This window comes from Oncorhynchus keta, chromosome 14, assembly GCF_023373465.1.
Source record: "Oncorhynchus keta strain PuntledgeMale-10-30-2019 chromosome 14, Oket_V2, whole genome shotgun sequence".
NCBI classification, from domain to species: Eukaryota; Metazoa; Chordata; class Actinopteri; order Salmoniformes; family Salmonidae; genus Oncorhynchus; species Oncorhynchus keta.
Window position 1 is genome coordinate 33,627,854 of NC_068434.1, and position 24,604 is coordinate 33,652,457.

Genomic DNA, 24,604 nt, shown 5'->3' on the forward strand with positions numbered 1-24,604 from the left:
AAATACAAGTGATGTTTCTGTTAGAAAAATGTAGCCCTTCGTGTTGTATACGACGCACTCACACAAACAGTCTAATTTAAAAGGGTGGACACTCATGCTACAAACTCAAGAAACGACCATTGCTATCTCCATAGAGTCTCATACAGATGCTACATAAACGTTCTTTAAGAAATACAAATAAACACAGCGCCCAGTCCTAATATAAAGGCCTAAACCGTTTAAATATAATTTCAGAAAAACTGAGCCTACATGCAGCTGCTGAGGTATGTAACACACACACACACACACACACCTCTCAGCTGATTTTGACTATCTCTGATAATAACCATATACACTACATGACCAAAAGTATGTGGACAACTGATCGTTCAAAATCTAATTCAAAATCATGGGCATTAATATAGAGTTGGTCCCCCATTTGCTACTATAAAAGCCTCCACTCTTCTGGGAAAGGCTTTCCACTACATGTTGGAACATTGCTGTTGGGACATGCTTCCATTCAGCCACAAGAGTATTAATGAGGTCGGGCACTGATGTTGGGCGATTACGCCTGGCTTGCAGTCGATGTTCCATTTCATCCCAAAGGTATTCAATGGGGTTGAGGTCAGGGCTATGTGCAGGCCAGTCAAGTTCTTCTACACCGATCTCGATAAACCATATCTTAATGGACGTCACTTTGTGCATGAGTGCATTGCCATGCTGAAACAGGAGAGGGCCACAAAGTTGGAAGCACAGAATTGTCTACAATGTCATTGTATGCTGTGGCATTAAGATTTCCCTTCACTTGAACTAAGGGGCCATGCCCGAGACCATTATTCCTCCTCCACAAAACTTTACAGTTGACACTATGCATTGGGGCAGGTAGCGTTCTCTTGGCATCCGCCAAACACAGATTTGTCCGTTGGACTGCCAGACGGTGAAGGGTGATTCACTCATCATTCATCACAGAGAACACGTTTCCAGTGATCCTGAGTTCAATGGTGGCAAGCTTTACAACACTCCTTGGCATTGCATACGGGGCAGCTCTAGCAAGGCAGAAATTTGACGAACTGACTTGTTGGAAAGGTGGCATCCTATGACGGTGCCACGTTGAAAGTCACTGAGCTCTTCAGTAAGGCAATGTTTGTCTATGGAGATTGCATGGCTGTGTGCTCGATTTTATACACCTGTCAGCAATGGGTGTGGCTGAAATAGCCAAATCCACTCATTTGAAGGGATGTCCACATACTTTGTATATATAGTGTACACACAGGTAAATAATTACAGCTACACATAATCACACCAGTGCAATTAAACCCTGACCTTCTAGCTTGGCAGCAAAAGCATGCAAATCAATGATGCATGTACGTATACACAGTACAGGTACTCATTTTCAGTGCAAACATTGTCACAGGGTGTCTGTAATCATAGGACAAATTTTCACCACGTTCTCAAACATTAAAAATATATCGCACAATTCAGACATTGCTTTGAAATTTGCAGAAATTATTATGCGTGTTTGAGTGGTAGGATGCCAATACATAGTATGCTATGGGTGTCTCCTACCTTGTGTGTGGTCTGGGTATATCCAAGAGGAGGGAGGTTTTATACATTCTATGTGAGGTGTTCTAGTATAGCGCAGGATGTCTGTGGTTGGAGACAGCTTGTCCGGCTGGTCAAGGTGCTCTGCAGCTTATTGCTCCCCACAACAGTCACTACCTCTCTCTTTTCTTCTTCCATTGCATGGCAATCAACCTGTGCATAACATGACAAGCATTTCAAAATCATCCCACGTATTCGCCAAAACCACACCCCCTGCCCACTATCCCCGCCTCACATTTCATGTCTATACCACTGCCTCTTCAGGCTTGCACCAGAGCGCCTTGCAGGCCCCAGAGCACCATGGATATAATGTATTCATCAGAAACACACAGATAGAGGACGAGGAGAGGGAGGGAGGGAGGGAGGGAGGGAGGGAGGGAGGGAGCGGATTAACGACTGCAGTGTTTTTTGCTGCAAGAAAACCTCATATCCTCCTCTAAACAATACACTTTAAATGAGAAGAGGGAGTGACAGTACTACGATTTCATAACAATCACAATTAGTGACAATAAGTGGAATGGTATCGAACAGTGAATGTTTGACTGTTAGTGAATGTTTGTTTAATTCTTGAAAAAAAGTGACCTGCAAGACATCAAATGGTTAACTGCTTAGTGGGTGTGTTCTGGAGGACTATGTTGTCTTAAGAAGGGTTTCTGGTCCTGCTACAGTACCACTCAACCTGGCCTCAGAGCATTTCGTAATATTCTGCATGTAGGATGTGCATGTGGTAAACCAAGAGTAGGCCATCTATCTTGTTGACTCACCTATGTTTACCAGCTACCACACTACCCTTCTCACCTAGGCTTTCCTACTCTACATCTATCGCCATTAGAATAATGCAATTTCAAGTACGACAGCCAGGGCATTTGTCTACCTCACATGACATTACCACACACGGTTTGAAAAAGGAAGACTTTTAAAGAAGTTGCATTCCTTCACATGTATAACCTAATATGGAGAGGAAATATCCAGTCATGTTAGTAATGGTACCTATTTCCACTAGATGAACACAGTCCCCAAGCTCTCAAACCAACAGATAACCATCAGTATGAGGAGCTGTTGCCTTGTGATCTGGGGAGCTCGGTACCACACCTGGTGGTGTGGTGATAATTGTGTGTCTAACTTGGACCAGAGCTATGGAAGTGATACAGCTGCTCCACTTCTGGTAATCCATTAACAAACCCTCTTCTTCATCCTCTTCCTCTTCTTCCTTTCTCTCAATCGGAACATTGAGACAGAACTGGAGTGTTCCGATAGGTGATAAAGATGTACTTCTTATACTGGGCCAAAGGTCAGTCCTAGTAGCTACAGCACAGGAGTCACATAAACCTCCTAAGAAAATCAGCTCTGTAAAGCAGGAGGCCTCAGTGTGTTTTCCAGCCGTTTACATTGAAGTCATCTTCTCCATATACCTATTATTCACCCTGAGGTGTGACTGGGAGGCTCTTATGGCTCTGGCATAGGTGCAGGATCATCTGAAACCAGCCAACTGGACAGCGGATGAAACTGTGGGTTTGCACACACTGCAGGTGGGGAGGAACTGTTCCGGGGTGAAGTTTCCCCTAGGTATAGATCTAGGATCCTGTTCCCCTTTCTCAACCCTAGCCTTAGCCATTACTGGGGGAAAGTGAAACTGACCCTAAATTAGCGCCTAGGGGCAACTTCAACCTACAGCGGGGGGAATCCACTGGGTCACATGACAGCGCAGCGGTTCCTCTGCAGTGCCCCTTGTAGGCGGATCCCAGGGGTGTGGTTATGTTTCATGCCGCGCGTCACAGCGATGCCCAGCAGCTCTTTGAAGAGCAGGACCACGTGCCAGTTGAACTTGGCAGAGCACTCCACATAGCCACACTTCCAGGTCTTCTTGACGAGTACAGAGACAGCCCTGCGAGGGGTGAAGCGCTGGCGCTGCAGGTCCCTCTTACTTCCCACTACCAGGATGGGAACCTCACTGCTGCTGCCCTCCCTACAGGGACACGGGAAGGAATGGAGATAGAGAGAAGAAGGATAAAGGTGAGAAAGAATTGCAATCAAACAGGCATACTGTGGTTAGCCAACACATACTGTATGTGGTGCAATAGCAGCAAAGAAATCCCAGTCACATAATCTCTATTCTCCACACATCCTGTGTATGAATAAAAATTTAAAGGTGACTGCATTGACATGAAGAGTCCCCTGGTTTGTGAGTAAGACAGCCTTCTCATTCTCCCCCCTCTTCTTCTTAACATCGTGAAGGTCAGTAGCGTGACTGGGAGACTGGAGACACCTTTCAGAGTGGTCACTGGGTGTTTGTGTGTGAAGATTACTGCAGTATGAGTGTGTCTCTGTGCGCGCGGGGGCTTGTGCAGTGTCTACTTGTGTGTGTGTGTGTGTGTGTGTGTGTGTGTGTGTGTGTGTGTGTGTGTGTGTGTGTGTGTATGTATGTGTGTGTGTGTGTGTGTGTGTGTGTGTGTGTGTGTGTGTGTGTGTGTGTGTGTGTGTGTGTGTGTGTGTGTGTGTGTGTGTGTGTGTGTGTGTGTGTGTGTGTGTGTGTGTGTGTGTGTGTGTGTGTGTGTGTGTGTGTGTGTGTGAGAGAGAGAGAGAGAGAGAGAGAGTGTGTGTGATGTGTGTGCGCTGATTCCTCTGCCTGGATTGGAGGTGTGTGGCGGTGGATCAGAGCATTAGGGCCCTAGGGGCCTCCCTCCACACTTTGTATCGACAGAGACTAAATGTAGAGGGAAATATGTTTCTCACGGAACATTGGATTGGGAAGATGTATGGCAGGCTGCAACCTGGGCTAAAGCAGTGATGATTCAAGTGGGGCTGACAGTAATGCTATTGTGAACAATAAGCTCAGACCTTGATTCAATGCTATAGCATGTTGAGTTGAAAATGCAATGATTTAATGGAAGAACACAGACAGACACTCATACTTACAAAGACTCCCTCTCCAAAACACAAAAATATCATTTAGACTGAACAAAAACATAAACGCAACATCAAATCTAATAAAATGTAATTGTTTTTGTCACATGCGCCAAATTCAACAGGTGTCGACCATACCATGCTTACTTACAAAGCCCTTAACCAACAATGCAGTTTTAAGAAAAATAAAAGTCAAGAAAAATATTCACTAAATAAACTAAAGTAAAAAATACAAAAGCAACACTAAAATAACAATAACGAGGCTATATACAGGGGGTACCTGTACAGAGTACCGCTTTCCGTGGGCTAGCAGAGAGAACAGACTATGACTAGAGTGGCTGGAGTCTTTGGCAATTTTTAAGGCCTTTCTCTGGCACCACCTGGTATAGAGGTCCTGGATGGCAGGAAGCTCGGCCCCAGTGATGTACTGGGCGGTACGCACTACCCTCTGTAGCGCCTTGTGGTCGAAGGCCGAGCAGTTGCCATACTAGGCGATGATGCAGCTGTAGTGCAGCTGTATAACTTTTTCAGGATCTGAGGACCCATGCCAAGTCTCCTGAGGGGGAATAGGCGTTGTTGTGCCCTCTTCACAACTGTCTTGGTGTGTTTGGACCATGATAGTTTGTTGGCGATGTCTTGACTTTACTTTCATTCATCTGATGACTGTTATTTATCTAATCAACTAACTATGTTTAATTGTTACCCAATTAAATTAATCATATAACAATTAACTCATTAGGAATTTGGGGCACCACGAAAGCGGTTGTTTAAAGTGTTACCATCTCCCGAATTAAACTCTTTACCTATAACATTCATAAAACAGTCAACGTATATATCATAACATCTAACATCTGCAAAAAACCCAGCCTTACTTATGATTCAGTACTACACAAATTGGTTTAATTATTTATTTACTAGCTATCTAAATGATAACACAGGATAAACATACACACTTAATACATTATAAAAAGGTCCCTAGCAGACTGACACAACATATGGCGTCTTGTTACAAAGGAGAGGAGAGGAGAGGAGAGAGAGAGAGAGAGAGAGAGAGAGAGAGAGAGAGAGAGAGAGAGAGAGAGAGAGAGAGAGAGAGAGACACTGATCGTTGATACATTTTAGGAACTACTCTCACAGTCATCATATATTTTGCACACGAACCGCTGCCCATTTGGAGTAAGAAATCATGAATGTATCTACATGGCAATGTCTTCGTTCGCTGTGTATCTATGTCAGAACCAAGCCTACTTAGAAAGGGGTGTTGGGTTGGGGTCCCCACCCATCTCTTCCACTCTTGCTCTCCTCTATCCATTGACTTGTTGTGTAGTCCTGAACAGAACTACAGAGTTTATCCTACTTTCCATTCGCTCCTGAACGTGCTTATTTAAATATAGGCTAGCCAGCAGTGTAGATGGTTCTCAGTGGTGATGAGAGTAGTAGAATGGTCCCACTTAAATTAGCTTTTCTAGATACCTTACTTAGGACAGCTAATCAGCTGTACCAGTGATTGTCCGAGAGGTGACGTTATCGTCTCTACCTCATGTTGATATTCAGAGTTCAAACCACTTTGGACGTGAGGTGCAGCTACACGCCTCTCTGGTCTGAATGTTAATTTCTTTACCAATATATTTATGCACTCTGATCGAAAGGTACAGTTCCGTCAGGCTGACACGCTCTCTGACCTCACTCGGGGCGTGGCTACTTACTGTGAAACGTTTATAGGAGACAAATGATCTCTTATGGCTCCTAAAATCACATTCCTATCTTAACAAAATACTTTCATAATTGTTCATATTTCATATATAATGTTAAGGTTTGAGACTTTGTACATATAGTGTATATACGTTCAAGTTACAGTATTTCCTTTATGACCTTTTTAATGACATCACAAAATAACAACCCATATAACATTTTTATTCTTTAGATCGCCTCTGACCATTCCCAATTTCTATTTTAGAAATATTGTTCCAGTAGTTCCGCTATAGAACGTGTTAGAGTTTCGGCGGGAAACGTCTGTGTAGACAAAGGAATATTCCTGTGTGAATTTGGAGAGGGATATTCTCTCTCCTTGATTTACAACAGGGCGTGAGATGTCAAACCCCCCCAGCCCCATGTGACATGGGGAAGTGCATTATAATGCTTGAACACGAGGTGATGGTGGAGGTTGAATGGCACGACAATAGGCCTCAGGATCTCGTCATGGTATCTCTGTACATTCAAATTGCCATCAATAAAACTCTATTGTTTTTGTTGTCTGGGTTTCATCCGTGAAGAGCACACTTCTCCAGCGTGCCAGTGGCCATTGAAGGTGAGCATTTGTTCACTGAAGTTGGTTACGACGCCGAACTGCAGACAGGTCAAGACCCTGGTGAGGACGACGAGCACACAGATGAGCTTCTCTGCGAAAGTTTCTGACAGTTTGTGCATAAATTCTTTGGTTGTGCAAACCCACAGTTTCATCAGCTGTCCAGTTGGCTGGTTTCAGATGATCCTGCAGGTGAAGGTACTGAACTTGTGTGGTTACACATGGTCTACAGTTGTTGGACGTAATGCCAAGTTCTCTAAAACAACATTGTAGGTGGAGAAATGAACATTCAATTATCTGGCAACAGCTCTGGTGGACATTTCTACAGTCAGCATGCCAATTGCATTCTCCGTCAAAATATGAGACATCTGTGGCATTGTGTTGTGTGACAAAACTGCACATTTTAGAGTGGCTTTTTATTGTCCCCAGCACAAGGTACACCTGTGTATTGATCATGCTGTTTAATCAGCTTCTTGGTATGACACACCGGTCAGGTGGATGGATTATCTTGGCAAAGAAGAAATGCTCACTAACAGGGATGTAAACACAGTTGTGCACAAAATCTGAGAGAAATGAGCTTTTGTGCATATGAAACTTTTCTGGAATCCTTTATTAAATGCTCCCGAGTGGCACAGCAGTCTAAGGCATAACATCTCACTTTAAGAGGCATCACTACAGTCCCTGGTTCGACTCCAGGTTGTATCACATCCGGCTGTGAATGGGAGTCCCATTGGGCGGCGCACAATTGGCCCAGCATTGTCCAGGTTTGGCCAGGGTAGGCCGTCAATGTAAATAAGAATTTGTTCTTAACTGACTTGCCTACTTAAATTAAATACAAAGAATTAAAAACATTTCAGCTTGTGAAACCAGCACAATACATATGTTTATATTTTTGTTCAGTCTATAATTCATTCATACAAAGACATATAGTTTAGTAAATATTTAAGAACAGAAAGAGAAATTGACAATACTACAAAAGCAACTTGACCAACAAGAAAGCTCAATTTCATTTGTACATTTGAGATGACCCTGCATCTATTTGAGATGTGATGATGACTTATGTATTGGTTGACAGACCTTAACGTAATGAGGCTGTAGGGTGAAAAACATGAATCCTAACATCAAGCAGGCTGCTATCCTCTCAAATACCCACTCAGGCCTGAAGGTCTCAGGAGCAGTGGGTTAGACAATAGTGTGTGTGTGTGTGTGTGTGTGTGTGTGTGTGTGTGTGTGTGTGTGTGTGTGTGTGTGTGTGTGTGTGTGTGTGTGTGTGTGTGTGTGTGTGTGTGTGTGTGTGTGTGTGTGTGTGTGTGTGTGTGTGTGTGTCAGAGGCTTAATTACATCAAAGGACGGGCATTTTCGTCAGGAAGCAACAACAGACAGAAAACTGACAAGGCAGGTATTATTCTGGATGAGGTATATTGTGTGTGTGTTCCTGTGTGTTTGTTTTGGAGTGGGTGGAGTAAGCATCAGAAGAAAGACAGGGGCAATTCCTCCCAGGCATCTTCCGCCCTGCTAGCCCACACAAATCTCAATAACCTGAGCATGGATGACACCTCGATTACTCCGATTTTATTCATGAGGACATGCATCCATCCCTCTATCATCCCTATCTCCCTCACCATGTCCTTATGCTTTCCTCCCTCTCATCCCTCTCTCTCATATCTATCAGTCTGTTATCGCTCCCTCGTGTCCCTTTCCTACTCTCGTTTTCTCTCTATTTACCCTCTCTATCCCTTTCTGCTCTAAATAATGCATGTCCTGTCATGGGCCATAAACAGACAGCTCTGCTACGGGCCAGCCAGTCAGCCACCCACCCACCCAACAAGCCAGTCAGCCAGTCAGCCAGCCAGCCAGCTAGAAAGTCAGCCAGTCAGCCACCCACCCACCCAGCCAGCAAGCCAGTCAGCCAGTCAGCCAGCCAGCCAGCTAGCAAGTCAGCCAGTCAACCACCCACCCACTCAACAAGCTATCCACCCAGCCACCCAGCCAGCTATCCACCCACCCAGCTAGTTAACCAGCCAGTCTGCCAACCACCCAGCCATCCAGCCAGCCCCACACCCAGCCAGCCAGTCAGCCACCCACCCAGCCAGTCACCAAGCCAGTCACCCAGCCTGACAGATCAGGATAGATCAGGCCAGATCAGGACAACCTCATAGAAGTTCAGGAGAAGCACAGTGGAAGGAATCGTTCTCTGCAGTCTGAAGGCCAGTTACGGCACAGAGCTGCAAAGAGGTGAACCACTTTAGAGCTCAATGAATGAGGGCCAACCATTCCCCCTATCAATATGCAAATGTAGGAGGTGCAGATGCCTACAGTCAGAATAACAGGAGATTTTTTGTCCTTCTTCTCTTTTACATCATCAGGACTTCACTCGCCTTGTACTCGCCCTCACCCATCAATGTCAAAATCAAATGTCACCTCATTAGTGAGCTGTCAGAATGCTGGGCAGGGGGAGACGACTGAATTAAATCCACAAGTGGCTCCTTTGTCACTGTTTTCACACAGATTGAATGTGTATTTGTATTGATGTATATGACAGCGTGATTGCATGCTGTCATTCCTGAGGTCTTGTATGGATGTCAGGACACAGCGGTCCTTAAAGCAGATCCGCTGGATGTTTCATATATGACTGCTGGTTTTCTGGTTTTCCTAACTGGTCCATGTGTGTCACTGTGTTCTGGCGTCCCCCTACCTGTGCTCCACGATCTGCTGGCGGATCATCTTGACATACTCAAAGCTCTCCACACAGCATATGTCATAGACCAGGATGTAAGCATTGGCATTACGCACCCCTCTGCAACGCAGGTCCAGCCACTCCTGACAGACAGAGACAGGCAGATAGAGAGGAAAGATGAGTGATCCCTAAACAAACAACTACATCCCTCACCACAGACACACAAAGGTCAAATGATGGGAAGGATATTGAAGACATGTTGTTTCACTTGCCACTGATCTGACAAGTGAAACAGATTTATTTAATGAGTTATATCTCAAGAACCAAAATAAAAATCTTCAAATGGCATTTGTTCTGTTCCCATATCTCCCCTAAAACAGTAAGGCTTGTGAGGATAGTCCATATGCTTATAGCTGCTATCTAGGGAGTTCTTTGACCAAGTTTTTTAACAGAGGCAGCCACAGAGGATGACATTCAATTATTCAAAAGCTCTCAGGATGTTTTGCTCTCTTCACTTGATTGAAATTGAAATTGTGTGGTGTCAAATGGGTCTTTAAGACATCTCTGAGTCAGATAGATAGTCCTGGTATAAACCAGGCTGAAGCCATAAAACATGTTGCCTGACTCTGTCTGCTTTGTGCAAAATGCAGGCCCAGCACACTGCTCTTGTTTGCACGTGACTAAGGCAAAACACAGAGTAACAAAGCCCTGGCAGAGCAGGAATAGAGCCAGTCTCCTGTCAAGTGCAACACTAGAAACACACTGGACCCATGGAGCTACGCCGCTCAGCCCTACTGTACGCACTGACCGGAGGGCAAACAGTGGCCTTCATTGAAAAGTAATGATTTGCTAACAATATTTAAAAGACGCAGCACAATGGGAGTGATTTGCTATGGCCATTGAGGCAATTGCTTCAGCCATAACACAGTGACCCAATCTCCTCCCTCCAGCTTTCTCTGTTTCTCTCTCACACACACACTCTCATCCTCTCACACGCTCTCTCATTCTCTCTCTATGTCGCCTGCTTTACCTGAGTGAGCGGAATCTATAAGTGGTTCTGCTAGCTGGGAGAGGGAGAAGGAGAGATGGTGAAAGAGGGGGAGGGAGAGCGAAAGGGGAGAGGGTGATTGGAGAGGGAGGTATAGAGGAAGAAAAGTGCTGTCTCAGGGAGAGAGAGAGAAGTAGAGAGATTAAAGAGCAGCAAGTGGATGGACAGGGGAGGGAAGGGGGAGGGAAGGGGGAGGGAAGGGTAGAGCGATGGATGAACAAACAGGGTGTGAATGTAACCCTTGGACTGAGCCCCACTAGGCTGACAGGCAGTGGATGGAGGAGTTGGTGAGATGGCGCAATGCAAAAACATTCCCCTTCACTCACCCCCAACACAAGCTTACTAAACAGACAATAAGAAATCAATATGGCAAGGAGATCTGAATATAATTGCAGTAATGAGAATCAGCAGGATAACACTGGAGGAGTAATCTAAATGTATCCTGTATTCTGTAGATAAGTCTAAACAGGGAGTTTGTCAATAGGTTATTTTGGTGGGGAATCAGAAACAGTAATGGGGCAGAATCTGAGAGCAGATAGTGATCAATGTGAGCTGTAATGATGACAATGGTAACATATCCTTGTCGACAGGGAATAATTGCCTTAATCTAATTTAGAGGGATTTGCAGCACCAGTGAGTTTGTGTGTGTGTATCTGTGTCTGTCTGTCTGTGTGTGTGTGTGTGTGTGTGTGTGTGTGTGTGTGTGTGTGTGTGTGTGTGTGTGTGTGTGTGTGTGTGTGTGTGTGTGTGTGTGTGTGTGTGTGTGTGTGCGTGCGTGCGTGCGTGCGTGCGTGCGTGCGTGCGTGCGTGCGTGTGTGTGTGTGTGTGATTTTGTTATTTTATTAGGATCCCCATTAGTTGTTGCAAAAGCAGAAGCTACTCTTCCTGGGGTCCAAACAAAACATGAAACATGACAAAATACAGAACATGAATAGAACAGCTCAAGGACAAAACAACTACATATGTGTGTGAGAGGGAGAGTCTCACACAGAAAGATAATGAGTGTGATCAGCCATGGAGGCAAACACTGTGGCACCGAGATCATTACACACAAAGGTGGGAGTGAGAGAATGAGGAGGAGGAGGAGAGGGAGGACAAAAAATATCATGTTTGACAGTGAAGAAAATGCAGCAAGTAGGGAGATTCAATTCTGTACATGTTTCCTGTTATTGCCTTTTCTCCCTGCAGATTGATTCAGTCTGTTTCCAGGAGGAATTAAGGCGGCTCGGGATCAGAAATGACACATCCTCAGCATTCCTCTACCATCTCTGCTCGTTCTGTCTCCGCGTTTTCTTAACCCGCCCACGCTCCATTTCCTACACATCAATTCCTATTTCCAGAGAGTGTTATCTCCTTTTACGGTTTAAGCACCTCAGTACAGTGCACCCAAGGAGTGGCGAATGAGGATTAAAGATGCCTTATAAAGGTTTTGTATCATTTCAGCCAGTAGTTTTGAATTAGCGCTCAGAAGTCAAAACGGGTCCCTGAAAACGTCATCCATTTCGTTTGATATGTTACGTCCTGAAAAGAAGTATTACTTTTTGTTCTTCTGCAATTCGCACAGTTGAAGTCGGACGTTTACATCCACTTAGGTTGGAATCATAAAATTGTTTGTCAACCACTCAACAAATTTCTTGTTAACAAATTATAGTTTTGGCAAGTCATCGACTTTGTGCCTGACACAAGTAATTTTTCCAACAGTTGTTTACAGACAGATTATTTCACTTATAATTCACTGTATCACAATTCCAGTGGGTCAGAGGATTACATACACTAAGTTGACTGTGCCTTTAAACAGCTAGGAAAAGCTTCTGATAGGCTATTTGACATCATTTGAGTCAATTGGAGGTGTACCTGTGGATATATTTCAAGGTCTACCTTCGAACGCAGTGCCTCTTTGCTTGACATCATGGGAAAATCAAAAGAAATCAGCCAAGACTGAAAAATTGTAGACCTCCACAAGTCTGGTTCATCCTTGGCAGCAATTTCCAAACGCCTGAAGGTACCACGTTCATCTGTACAAACAATGGTACGCAAGTATAAAAACCATGGGACCACGCAGCTGTCATATCGCTCAGGAAGATCTCCTAGAGATGAACGTCCTTTGGTGCGAAAAGTGCAAATCAATCCCAGAAAAACAGCAATGGACCTTGTGAAGATGCTGGAAGAAACAGGTACAAAAGTATCTATATCCACAGTAAAACAAGTCCCATATCGACATAACCTGAAAGGCCGCTCAGCAAGGAAGAAGCCACTGCTCCAAAACCACCATATAAGTGTCAGACTACGGTTTGCAACTGCACATGGGGACAAAGATCGTACTTTTTGGAGAAATGTCCTCTGGTCTGATGAAACAAAAATATAACTGTTTGGCCATAATGACCGTCGTTATGTATGGAGGAAAAAGGGGGAGGCTTGCAAGCCAAAGAACACTATCCAGATAGTGAAGCACAGGGGTGGCAGCATCATGTTGTGGGGGTGCTTTGCTGCAGGAGGGAATGGTGCACTTCACCAAATAGATGCCATCATGAGGAAGAAATATTATGTGGATATATTGAAGCAACATCTCAAGACATCAGTCTGGAAGTTAAAGCTTGGTCGCAAATGGGTCTTCCAAATGGACAATGACCCCAAGCATACTTCCAAAATTGTGACAAAATGGCTTAAGGACAACAAAGTCAAGCTATTGGAGTGGCCATCACAAAGCCCTGACATCAATCCTATAGAACATTTGTGGGCAGAACTGAAAAAGCTTGTGCACGCAAGGAGCCCTACCCACCTGACTCAGTTACACCAGCTCTGTCAGGAGGAATGAACCAAAAATTCACCCAACTTATTGTTGGGAAGCTTGTAGAAGGCTACCCAAAACGTTTGACCCAAGTTAAATAATTTAAAGGCAATGCTACCAAATACTAATTGAGTGTATGTAAACTTCTGACTGACTGGGAATGTGATGGAAGAAATAAAAGCTGAAATAAATCATTCTCTCTACTATTATTCTGACATTTCACATTCTTAAAATAAAGGGGCGATCCTAACTAACCTAAAACAGGGAATTTTTAATAGGATTAAATGTCAGGAATTGTGAAAAACTGAGTTTAAATTACTTTGGCTAAGGTGTATGTAAACTTCTGACTTCAAGTGTATATGTTACGAATTCCAATTCGTACAATATGTTACCAATTTGTACGTGCTCAAGATCCCGCTCAATCTCTTTAATACATAATAAATATGCTTCATTATACTTTATCATACATTCAATCACATTAGACCACCAATTATACTGTATATACCTATGTTTATCTACTGCTAATTATGTATTAGTTTGAAGCCCATGCTGATATCTGTGTTCCTCTCCTGCTTCTTCTTATATCATTCTTAACTGAATGACTTAGTCATGCGAAATGCAAGACTTGACCATAGTAGTAGTAGAAGTACCACATAAACAATATGCAGTGTAATGCTACATGATCACATCCCTCCCTATCTAGGTGCTTTAAATGCACCCCCATATTCGGTAGGCTAAAAATAGTATAGGATAACACTAGAGAGAGAGACAGACGAGAGGAAGTGGAAAGGAGCTTCAAGACTGGAGCGATATAAAGTAAATGCACGTGTGTGTGTGTGTGTGTGTGTGTGTGTGTGTGTGTGTGTGTGTGTGTGTGTGTGTGTGTGTGTGTGTGTGTGTGTGTGTGTGTGTGTGTGTGTGTGTGTGTGTGTGTGTGTGTGTGTGTGTGTGTGTGTGTGTGTGTGTGTGTGTGTGTGTGTAGTGCACGGCTCTCCAACCCTGTTCCTGGAGAGCCACCATCCTGTAGATGTTTTGCTCCAACCTCTATCAACACACCTGATTCTAATAATTAGCTGGTTGAAAAGTTGAATCGGGTTAGTTACAACTGGGGTTGTAGCGAAAACCTACAGGAGGGTAACTCTTCAGGAACAGGGTTGGAGTTAAAACCTACAGGAGGGTAACTCTTCAGGAACAGGGTTGGAGTTAAAACCTACAGGAGGGTAACTCTTCAGGAACAGGGTTGGAGTTAAAACCTACAGGAGGGTAACTCTTCAGGAACAGGGTTGGAGAGCTCTGGTATACTGCTTTCTCCAGTTGGTCCTTTGAAACCTCTGCAAAAAGAATGCAGCTCAGTCCGTTCCCTTGAAGTGCCTGACAACCCAAGTCCTGGGTCACTTTTTACCAGGCCCTGATAGAGCTAGCCGGCATCCCACTGCTCCTGATGATAGCAGCGTAATGGTGTCAGATGAAAACTTTAACACCAGAGAGTAGAGAACATGGTCATGAATGTGAATGAATGATAAGTGGAGACATACCTCAGACACAGTTGAAATGTTAATAAAACATCTTCTGATTGAGCTTCTCGTTACTTATTGATGTGCTGTACAGAAGGGAGAGCCACATTACACCTGTGAGTGTTTACAGGGTTGATTATTAACATTGGGGTTCCACTGGGCATTGATCTGTCGTCTCCTCCAGCTGCCTGATAATAGCGCTCTGCCTTTTTAACGCACACACACACACATATCTCTGACAGCTCTGCCAGTGTGTGTGACAGAGCCTATCTGCTGAGGCTGACAAAGGGCCAAGAGAGCTTATCCAGAAAAAAGACTAAATGTTTGATTTATCTGATGCAATGAACAGTAAAAGTGGTCAATTTTATTCCATATATGTAGGGGAAATATAAGCAAATGGAAACAGAGAGCAGAGAAAGACAAAGAGAGAGAGAGAGAGAGAGAGAGAGAGAGAGAGAGAGAGAGAGAGAGAGAGAGAGAGAGAGAGAGAGAGAGAGAGAGAGAGAGAAAACGTGTGGGAGGAAGTGATGGTGATATGATACACCATGAAAAGATGGAAAAAAGAACAGGGAAAAATAGGAATTGTCACTATCAGGCTTACAGTAAGTCCATCAAATCCTATCGACAAACTGTGACAGATGCTCTGAGAATGCAGACAGTAACACATTAACACAGACAGCAGCCCCGCCTGCACATAAATTATTTTTTACCAACAGAGTCCCCCAAGGTAAATAATGTAGTGGCGTCTGCCCTTGCTGCCCAAAGAGATCCAGATAAACACAGACTCAGTCTAAATGATGGACCAGAGCCAAAGTACAAGTACAGTACTACATCCTTTACAACACGCAATTACCTAACAGAAACCTGGCCTAGTTGCATAAGCATGGAGGAGTACTCATCTTCCTCCCCACTCGGGTACCATGTAGGAGAAGAGGAAACTCATTTAGTGAAGCTGTCTTTCTATGGTGGCCATTAGACTCTACTGCAGTCTCTATTAGTCTATTTACTCCCTCTAGTCCTTCAGCAGGGCACTGTGCTTTAATCCAATCAGCTCCAAATACAATAAGAGTACATCTCAATCAGCTCCAAATACAATAAGAGTACATCTCAATCAGGTCCTTGTGTCTGTTCTGGCCCTGTTCCAGAGCACTCTGTCCTGTGACCCTGACCCAGCCAGCCTCCCCTCTGAAGCCCACCATGGGCCAGCTGCTGGCTCATTAAATATGGAATGAAAAAAGGAGTGGAGAGCGGGAATGCCTCACCACCCCGTCACAGTCAGTAAAGAATGACTAGCCAGTGTGGGTCAGAGGCTGGAATATAGAACACAGAGGACAGAAGGGGAGATGGTCAGGCTGCTGCTCTCAGAGCCATTCCTGAGGAAATTGACCATCAATCTGCTTGATAGCAGTGCTCTTGTTGCACTCAACGAATGATTTTCCCTGGCTATACCTAAGACAAAGTACTGGTAGAGCTGTCTCTGTCTGTTGGTTAAAAACTGTATACAGATGTCTTAAACTAGACTCCCTGAAGAGGTTGAGGCTGTTATGTAAGTATCTCAATTCCTACCATTTCAACTGAGATATATTCTAAGTGTTGACTGATATAACTAATCTATAGGCAGACGCAATGAATCCTGCTGCTGTAATGTGTGAAATGGAGCAACAATGCTCATGCAAGCATTACGTACACCATAGGAGTCAGAGAACAGATGTGGACGTTTCATGTTTTTATGTGACGAGGCCCTGGGGGGATTCACTATCTAACATGGGCACACACACACACACACACGCGCACGCAACCTCCCAGCCCCTATAATGTGATCCATCCTGTCTTCTCCCTGCTGTTTGCACTTGAAGGAATGTGTGCTCTAATGGGGGTTAAGCGCCATTTATCTGAAGAAAGAGCAAATTAAATCAGATTGCTTGTGTTGCTGCGCTCCGTGTATTGGAGAAAATAAAGTGCACTGCAGACCTCTTAACACATACTAAGAGATTGTTGTCATATTCTCCTCGTTGCTTTCTCTCTCTTAGACACTGCAAGAATCCTGAATTCTCCCCTGCTGGCTCTGCCTGGCTGGGTTGAGGCTGTTTGCTCCTCCGTGTGTTGGATCGTAGACTATGTTTACAGGAAACACAGTGCATGCCCACTTCAGGGGGCTTTCTGGTCGGCTGCACCAGCTCCTCCATGGCCTGATCTCATTTTCTCAGTGGCAGCTCCCCTGTGTAGAAAAATACAGTGCTTGCTGTGGAGGCGATGACTGCGATGTGTTCCCTCAGTAAATAACAAATAGAAACTATCAGTAAGATCAGTGCTTCACACCAGTCTCAGCCAGCTCCGTAGTAACCTTGGAGATCCCATTTAGAGCCCCAGCAGGCAGCACCAGGGAGGGAAAAACAGACAGGCTTCCTGAGGACCAGTGAGGTCAAGAGAGCTATTTCATTAGACATTCAGCAACACCCTTAATCATGCATACAATCATGTACATACACACACTCTTTTTTTAGTATATGCATGTGCAGGTCACTCATCTACAGCTCTGGAACAGGGCCAGAACAGACACAAGGACCTGATTTAGATGTACTCTTATTGTATTTGGAGATGTCACTCATCTAAGGTGAGGAGAGAACAAGGAGATACAGAGAGCAGGAAACTGGTGCATGTCATGTCTGAAAGCAGAACATCTTTGAGAAAATATGTTGATCAAACCACTGGCAGTCAATGAAAAAAGTGCTTAATTGAAACTATGGTGTTTCATCTGACATTCCCTGCTATCGCCAGGAGCATATTTATGGAGGTATAGCTTATAAGGTCACTAAGTGAAGCTCCAAATCTGCTTTTTCTCACTTAATACATTGGTGATTATGTTGAAGCATGCTGTTTTTGTCAGCAGTAAGTTAAACCATTTGCCATATATTCAGAGTTGATGATTCAATGTGGAATTGTAGCACTTATGGGCTGTGAATCTGTCTGCCAGATCTAACAAAGTCAAAGCACTTGTGCTTCCAGTTCCATCCTCTGATAAGAGCACACATCACTCCCCTCAGGCCTGCCAGGAGCCAGGCAGACAGTCTCCATCACCCTGGCCAGGCTCATATGCCCTGAGGCTGGGCAGCTGGGTGCGCTCTGGTCAGGGGTCTAGGAGCAAATAGCCAATAAGGACGTACTTATGAAGTCATAGAAGCAGAACATATGGATACATTCAATATTACATAAACGTCCTTCCCTGTGCCTGAGAGTGGTAAGGCAATGTCATGTAGTGGGGAGTCTAGAGAGAGCGAGAGATAGAGTGTGTGTGTGTGTGTGTGTGTGCGTGCGTGCGTGCGTGCGTGCGTGCGTGTGTGTGTTTTTCAAAACCCCAAATACATAATGTAGGCTTGCCACTAAAGTCATAAATCAAGTTTCCATAGCAACTACTGCTCTAAGTGGCTTCGGATTATGAAAAAAAATCAAAAGGATGTGTTTACTTTGAAGAACCGCGCGAGCTGTCAGTGCATTTATGGATGGTAACCTAATGTCTCTGCGCTCTAACTATTTTCGAGGGACTTGACGCCCACATTTAGTTTTAGTTTTGAGAACTGTTTGTGAAAACCTATAGGAATGGTTCTGACAAAGGGTAAATCAAAGACAATGACGCTAACCCTTAGAGAATGCTATTCCCTTTACTAAATAAAAAAAAATCGAAAGGCAAATGGAAGGTTACTTTCTATCTTACCTGGCTCGAGCTGGAGGGGAACGACGAAATTGGCGGGACATCCAAAATCTTCAGGTCGTACATGTTACCGTTCAAAATGACAGAGGGTCTGTACACATACCTGTCTCTGGTTGGAGTGTAAGCCTCTGAGAAGTCATTATAAATAAATTGACGGATTATGGAAGTTTTCCCGACTCCGGGAGCTCCAATAACGGCGATACTTAGCGTCTCCACCATTCCGGGAACATCAGCACCATGGACAGCGACAACAAACCAATTTACAACTCCACAAAGATTGTCCTCGCAGCTGTTTTGTTTCCTGTGAATGTTGCTGCTGCTGTTCTGACACGGGTCAAAGTCCACAGTTCTTTTAACTCTAAGTAAACACTATTTTTTTAAGTATGGCATTAGTTAAACCTTATTTAGGAAAAGAAAGGTCGAAACAATCCTCCGTCATCAAAAGACAGCAGTAAATTTGTTTTATTCAGTTTGCTCGTCAATAGCTCTCCGACAGAAGGTCCTAGGATGATGAGAGTGATATTTCTAGAATCAAGTTATGGTAGAGAGCAAGGTACATCTTTTGTTTTTACCGGTAGTCGAAATCTTCAGAGCCAAAAAGGAGGCAATATACTGTTTTCTTGCGCTCCGTGGTTTAGGGACCGTCACAAAAGTGCAATAATGGTGATTGTGTGTAAGCAACAAAAAAAAGGGTTTGCGTTCCCATTCAGGAGGGTTAGACCTATATTAAGATTACACACACTGCACAGGGCCTCCAGTCGCTGAAGGCCCCATTTAATTAGTTACCTCTCTTACTAAGGGTGCTATATTTGAAGGTTCCTATCCATGTGAAGTCACTGACCCCCTCATCCATGCTATATTAATAATATTTCCAGATCACCACTTCTCAGAATTTATAGGCATATTTCTTGTTACAGGTCTAAATTGCAATACCTTCCTATCCATATGAACTACAGAACTACAGACAAGGGCATTGGGTTCCTTTGCCTCTCTTATGAAAGGTATACCTTTTTTTTCTACATTCCTCCCCTTTGATTTTCTACAAATATTTATCCTATTACAGCTGTGGTTATTTGTTCAAGTACAGATCTAATTTTCAATAGTTTATTTTCCAAAATACATATACCTGTAAAACTACTTGATGTTAGGTCACAGACCTCCCTCATCCATAGTCCACCCATTAGAATTTCCATTTTCCATTGCACTGATTTTATATGTTTATTACCAGTTATGGGTTTTATTTTCAATAACTCACTATCCATATGAGCTACAGATCTACAAACAGATCTACAAACAAGTGTGGTGGGTTCCTTTAGAGCTCTTATAAAATGACTTAAATGTTATGAAAAGGTACACCTTTCATTTCTTCCAACTTCCTACTATTGTATTTTTTTGCAAATATTTATGATATTACAGTTGGGGTTATTTGTTCACAAACAGATAATTTTCTGTAGCTCTATATCCAGATGGTTTAAATTATTTTCAATATTATGCATATTTAACATATATTCCACTAGGTGGAGCCATTGACAACGGTACCTCTTACCCTGTGGACCTACTTGTATTGACAGCCACACCTCGCATTGGCACTGCCGGTTGAATAGTTTCCTTGCTCATTGTCTTCCCTTATTCCAATTATCTATGTTCTCATGGCTCGAAATTAATGTCCATTGGTAGCACTGGTGCTCCTAACATAAACATTTTAGGAGCACCAGACAAATATATATGTTTAATTGATTGAGATATAGCCTACATTGGGCATATATGAAACCTACTTGCTTTTGCAGCACATCTCTTGAAGAATATATCATTTTCCTTTCTTTCCAAATGTTTGCATAATGGTAAGGTAACCAGGTTGCTAGGCAATATGGGCAAAAAAATCTAATTGTGATTTTTCAACAATATATTGCCATTTGACTTGCGATATAGATCAAAACACTTGGGTGAACTGTTGGAATCATAAAATATAAGTATTACTCTAATTCTATGGTGTTGTTTGTCATGACAACAAATGAAAAGGTAGGAGTAATGACAGGGGAGGAATCAAAGTGCTTGTCATTGTTTCTCAGGGGACCCTAATAGCATTTGAATATATGCAAAGATGTTACATTTAGACAAAGATTTTAGAATAGGCTATCTGATTCAGAACATGTCTTTGCACAAACAACATGCTGATATAGACCACCACTGGTAGCAACCTGTACACGAGCTAACGTTTGCTTTGCCTTAGCTAGTGCATTTAGCTAAAGGGTATTTAGCTAGCCAGTTAGCTAGTTAGCGATTAGCTTTAGGCACATACCAGCTTCCTTAGACTAACTAACTTTCAATTTGCAAAGAGCAAGATAAACAAACTAATATTATATAATAGAGGAAACATGTGGATTCATATTTAGATGCAACATGGAAAACAGTATCGTTGCTGTTTTGGAAGAATCTCGTTGAGTGCATGCTGAGAGACCGTGTGCTGCCTGCCTGTTGAGTGACAGGTGAGGTTTCAGCCTGACTTGTTTGAGCCATTTAGAGAAGTGTTGCAGCAAAATATTGTTACGCATTTAATTTTTTTATTGGATTTTTTTCACACAGTGCTCCCAAAATAAAATCCAAATTGGTCACGCTTTGACCTTGTATGTACTTGCCCATTCCATCTGTGTCATCTTTTTGATGAAAGCCATTGAAGAAGCCCGAAATAAAAAATATTTTTTTGTAGTGAGCAAGCGTTGCGCCTTTAGTTTTCTATGCTGATCTAATAATTGTTTTGCATCTTTGCTCACATTGGTTGAGCGCCTTTCACTTCTTTCCACATATGAAAACTAACACTTCAACATTTAAGGTAACTTTATTACCACTCTGCAATATTAAATCCCTTCACCCCAAATGATGGCTTGCCGCTGCATGAAATGAACAGTGTCGCCTATCCTATATGGTTAGAAATGTGGGATTACACACCAAATGTTCCTGTAAGTGGTATACAGCCCAATCCTAAATCCCATACACCCTATGCACTTGTAGAGATCTGAGTGGATTTGACAGTTATAAGCAATATGGCAATAGCTCCAACTTGCCCTCTTATAGGCTAAGTGGAAGTTTAAACATACTGCTTACAGATGTAGACCTTAATTTGATCACTCTTTTGTGGCTAACAATTTTCCTGCACTGCAGGAAATGCAAACGTGTAGTGTATTCAAAGTTTAAAAAGGCTTCTAAAATGTGTAATTTCCACTTTAAAATGTCGGGCTTGATTTGCCGCAAGGAAAAATGTATCAACCCCTACAAAAAATATCCAGTAATTATAATACACATAATACTTCACATTAACTGTTGCTGCAAGATTATTTTCCTGCTGTAGTAAACTGGATCAAATTCAGATCCCACATCTGTATACCAATCTTCACAAGCTTTAATCTCCACAAGTGCATAGGGCATGGGTTCTAGGGGTTGATTGGGTATTGTGCCTACGACATTGCCCTGTGGAGGATGCCATCTTCCGGAAGGGGCATTAAAATGTGTCTTGACTCTCTGGATATTGAATAGTTTAACATGGTAAGCCTACTTCTCGTAAGAGAATAGGTTCTTACCCCGGTGTCCTGGCTAAATTCCCAATTTGGGCAATCTACCATACTGTTCCAGAGTGCACCCAGTTGCCCAGCCACATGAGCCTGGCCAGGGTGATGGAGACTGTCTGCCTGGCTCCTGGCAGTAATTATAGCTCATTAATCCACTCTCCACCCTATGGAACTAACACTTTCCTGATGTGTTGGCCACAAAAAATTGCCATTAAAAAAATCGGTATTTTATTTGAACAGCTAATAAATGATTGACGCCATGTCCTTCATCAGTGGCCTTCATCACAACACTAACCAGGTTTCCATTCAACCTATTTATGCAAAGTACATGTCAAATAAATAAAAGTCATGACAGGCCTGATGGAAACAGTTACTGTAATTTCTCGGTAAACTCCAAATGTTGACAAAACAAAATACGCTAGACAAGGTGGGACTTTTTGTGTCTGTAAAATTAATGTGAGAAATGGCAGTGGAAATGCTTTTACCTGCAAATATTTCTATAACAACCATCATATCGAAATAAACTTGGAGTCATGTGATGATATGTTGCGTGGTCCTCCCACTACGACTTGGGAAAGCATGCTGTTTATTATGCTACAGATGAAATACAGCAAGTTATGATTAACTTCAAAGGGTGGTGAAAGTGCACAGTGATGAGCTTGATGCTCCTTTCCAATAACTATCAAGGGTCTTATTCTGGTGACATGACAATTGATGCTTGGCTGCCATTTGACAAATAAAAATATTGCTGCTATTTTGTCCATAATAATCTTATCATGTAGGCTATACCCGCACTGTGTCTGTGAGCTGTTGACTAAATCGCCAGAGTGGACACATTCTTTATATAATGCAACATTTTGTAATAAAACCATCAGTAGAGTTGATGGTTTTGCGATGGTAACCCATTTAACTTTTATTTTTTATTTTCGGTACACAGGAATGTAGCCTCAAAAGTTCTTATTATGTGCACTGTCATCACACACAGCATGTTATCTGCAACAAGCCAAGCTCTACCTTTCATATGAGAGGTATAGAAAACCACCACACTTATTTGTAGGTCTGTAGCTCATATGGATAGGAAGGTATTGAAAGTTAAACTTAATTTAAAAAATGGCAAGTTACAAAATATATATTTGTAACAAACAGAGCAAGCAGGGGTTTGAATGAGAGCCATGAGTCTACAGCCACAGCTTGCTCATCTCCCTACAGTGCAGTGGCCCGCATCAGTTATATTTCAGATGGTGTCAACATAATTGAATATTGAAGTAGAATGTATTTTTGTAAGTCACCAGAAGTGACATTGTCATAGTCATTCTATTAAACCCCAACCCAAACTCCCCCACCCCTACCCTTGTCACCACTGCAGAAAAAAAAATCATAGGGGAAGATGATAGGCTTATTCATACTTTATAACTTTTTCAAAATGTAATTGTTTTGGGGAAAAAATGATCATTTAATTGAGACCAACATGAGGTTTTCCTGTAAACAATAGGTTCTGCTGGTTGCACTTTTAAGACGGTCCCTTAGCCACGAGTGTATAATATTTCCCCGTGAAACCAATTTAGAGTACTTTTTAAAAAAAAACATAACAGTCACCTGAAATTAGACATATTACGCATCTACTTATTCCATAGCGAGAGGAAAAAAATGTTCGCAATTTTGGGGAAAAACCTCCCACATCCTCTTACACTACGAGGGGGCGCAAAATCCGCCCTCGTCATTTCCACAGGTACAAAATCCCACTCACTGTATGACTCTTCTCAATATAAACTAGGCCATTAATGCTTTTCTTGCCGTTCTTCAGTCTGTACAATTATTCTCTTCGCATCTCTCACTCTTCTCCAGCAGATGCACCAATACAACTGAATCCATGCGCTCACCAAAGCTAATTGGAGAGGCACGCTATAATTCACTAGCCCCGTAGCTGCGGATATATTCCCACGTGCTCTGGAATGAATGAGCATAATCTGTTCTTCACGATGACAGAAGACACAGTTAATAATTTAGAGGAAAAACAATCCAAAAACAGAGACAGACGACCCACTGCTGCAAGGGCATGAAATAAATGCATCTCCCCTGCGCACTGGTGTGTCTGCTAGGCGTGCGCGTGCCTTGTGTGTATGTATATATGTGTGCGTGCGTAGGTGCGTGATTTAATGTGTACGCTTTTTGTCACCTTTAACATGTATTTATGTGCGTGTTACCAATAACCATGACAGTCGTGCTTAGATCTTGTGTAATGAGCTAAACATTTAGAGGGCAGGTACTTCTAATTGGAGCACGAATGATGGACGGTGACGTGTCTACCAAATTTATATTTCAATGTTTTTCCTCAAAGGAGGTTCCAATGAAGAGGCGGCATGTTGCATTTACACTTCCATTGAGTAAGGCTGACGCACAATTTATTGATGGATGGATGAAACATGGCTACCTATCAATACCAATACCTCGGGTGGCAATTAAGCTGTCACACAGGATTTATTATACTACACCATTAATATGAGGCACATCCCGT

General features: G+C 42.9%; 1 protein-coding gene across 1 annotated transcript; it reads right to left on the bottom strand.

Moving 5' to 3' along the window:
* Window positions 1-1,979: 1,979 nt before the first annotated feature.
* Window positions 1,980-19,987, bottom strand: LOC118394235 (ras-like protein family member 10B). The gene is made up of 3 exons (XM_035787455.2): window positions 18,530-19,987; window positions 9,486-9,610; window positions 1,980-3,547 (listed from the first exon to the last, which is right to left on the bottom strand). Exons 1-3 carry the CDS (start codon window positions 18,743-18,745, stop codon window positions 3,274-3,276), a joined length of 615 nt encoding a protein of 204 aa, XP_035643348.1. The 5' UTR covers window positions 18,746-19,987; the 3' UTR covers window positions 1,980-3,273.
* Window positions 19,988-24,604: the final 4,617 nt, after the last annotated feature.

Excerpts from the sequence above, each read along its gene's own strand:
- LOC118394235 (XM_035787455.2), bottom strand. The coding sequence starts at position 18,745 with ATGGTGGAGACGCTAAGTATCGCCGTTATTGGAGCTCCCGGAGTCGGG. Across the intron at positions 9,611-18,529 it reads TCCCCTCCAGCTCGAGCCAG|GAGTGGCTGGACCTGCGTTG; the intron begins GTAAGATAGAAA and ends TCTGTCTGTCAG. Across the intron at positions 3,548-9,485 it reads CAGCAGATCGTGGAGCACAG|GGAGGGCAGCAGCAGTGAGG; the intron begins GTAGGGGGACGC and ends GTGTCCCTGTAG.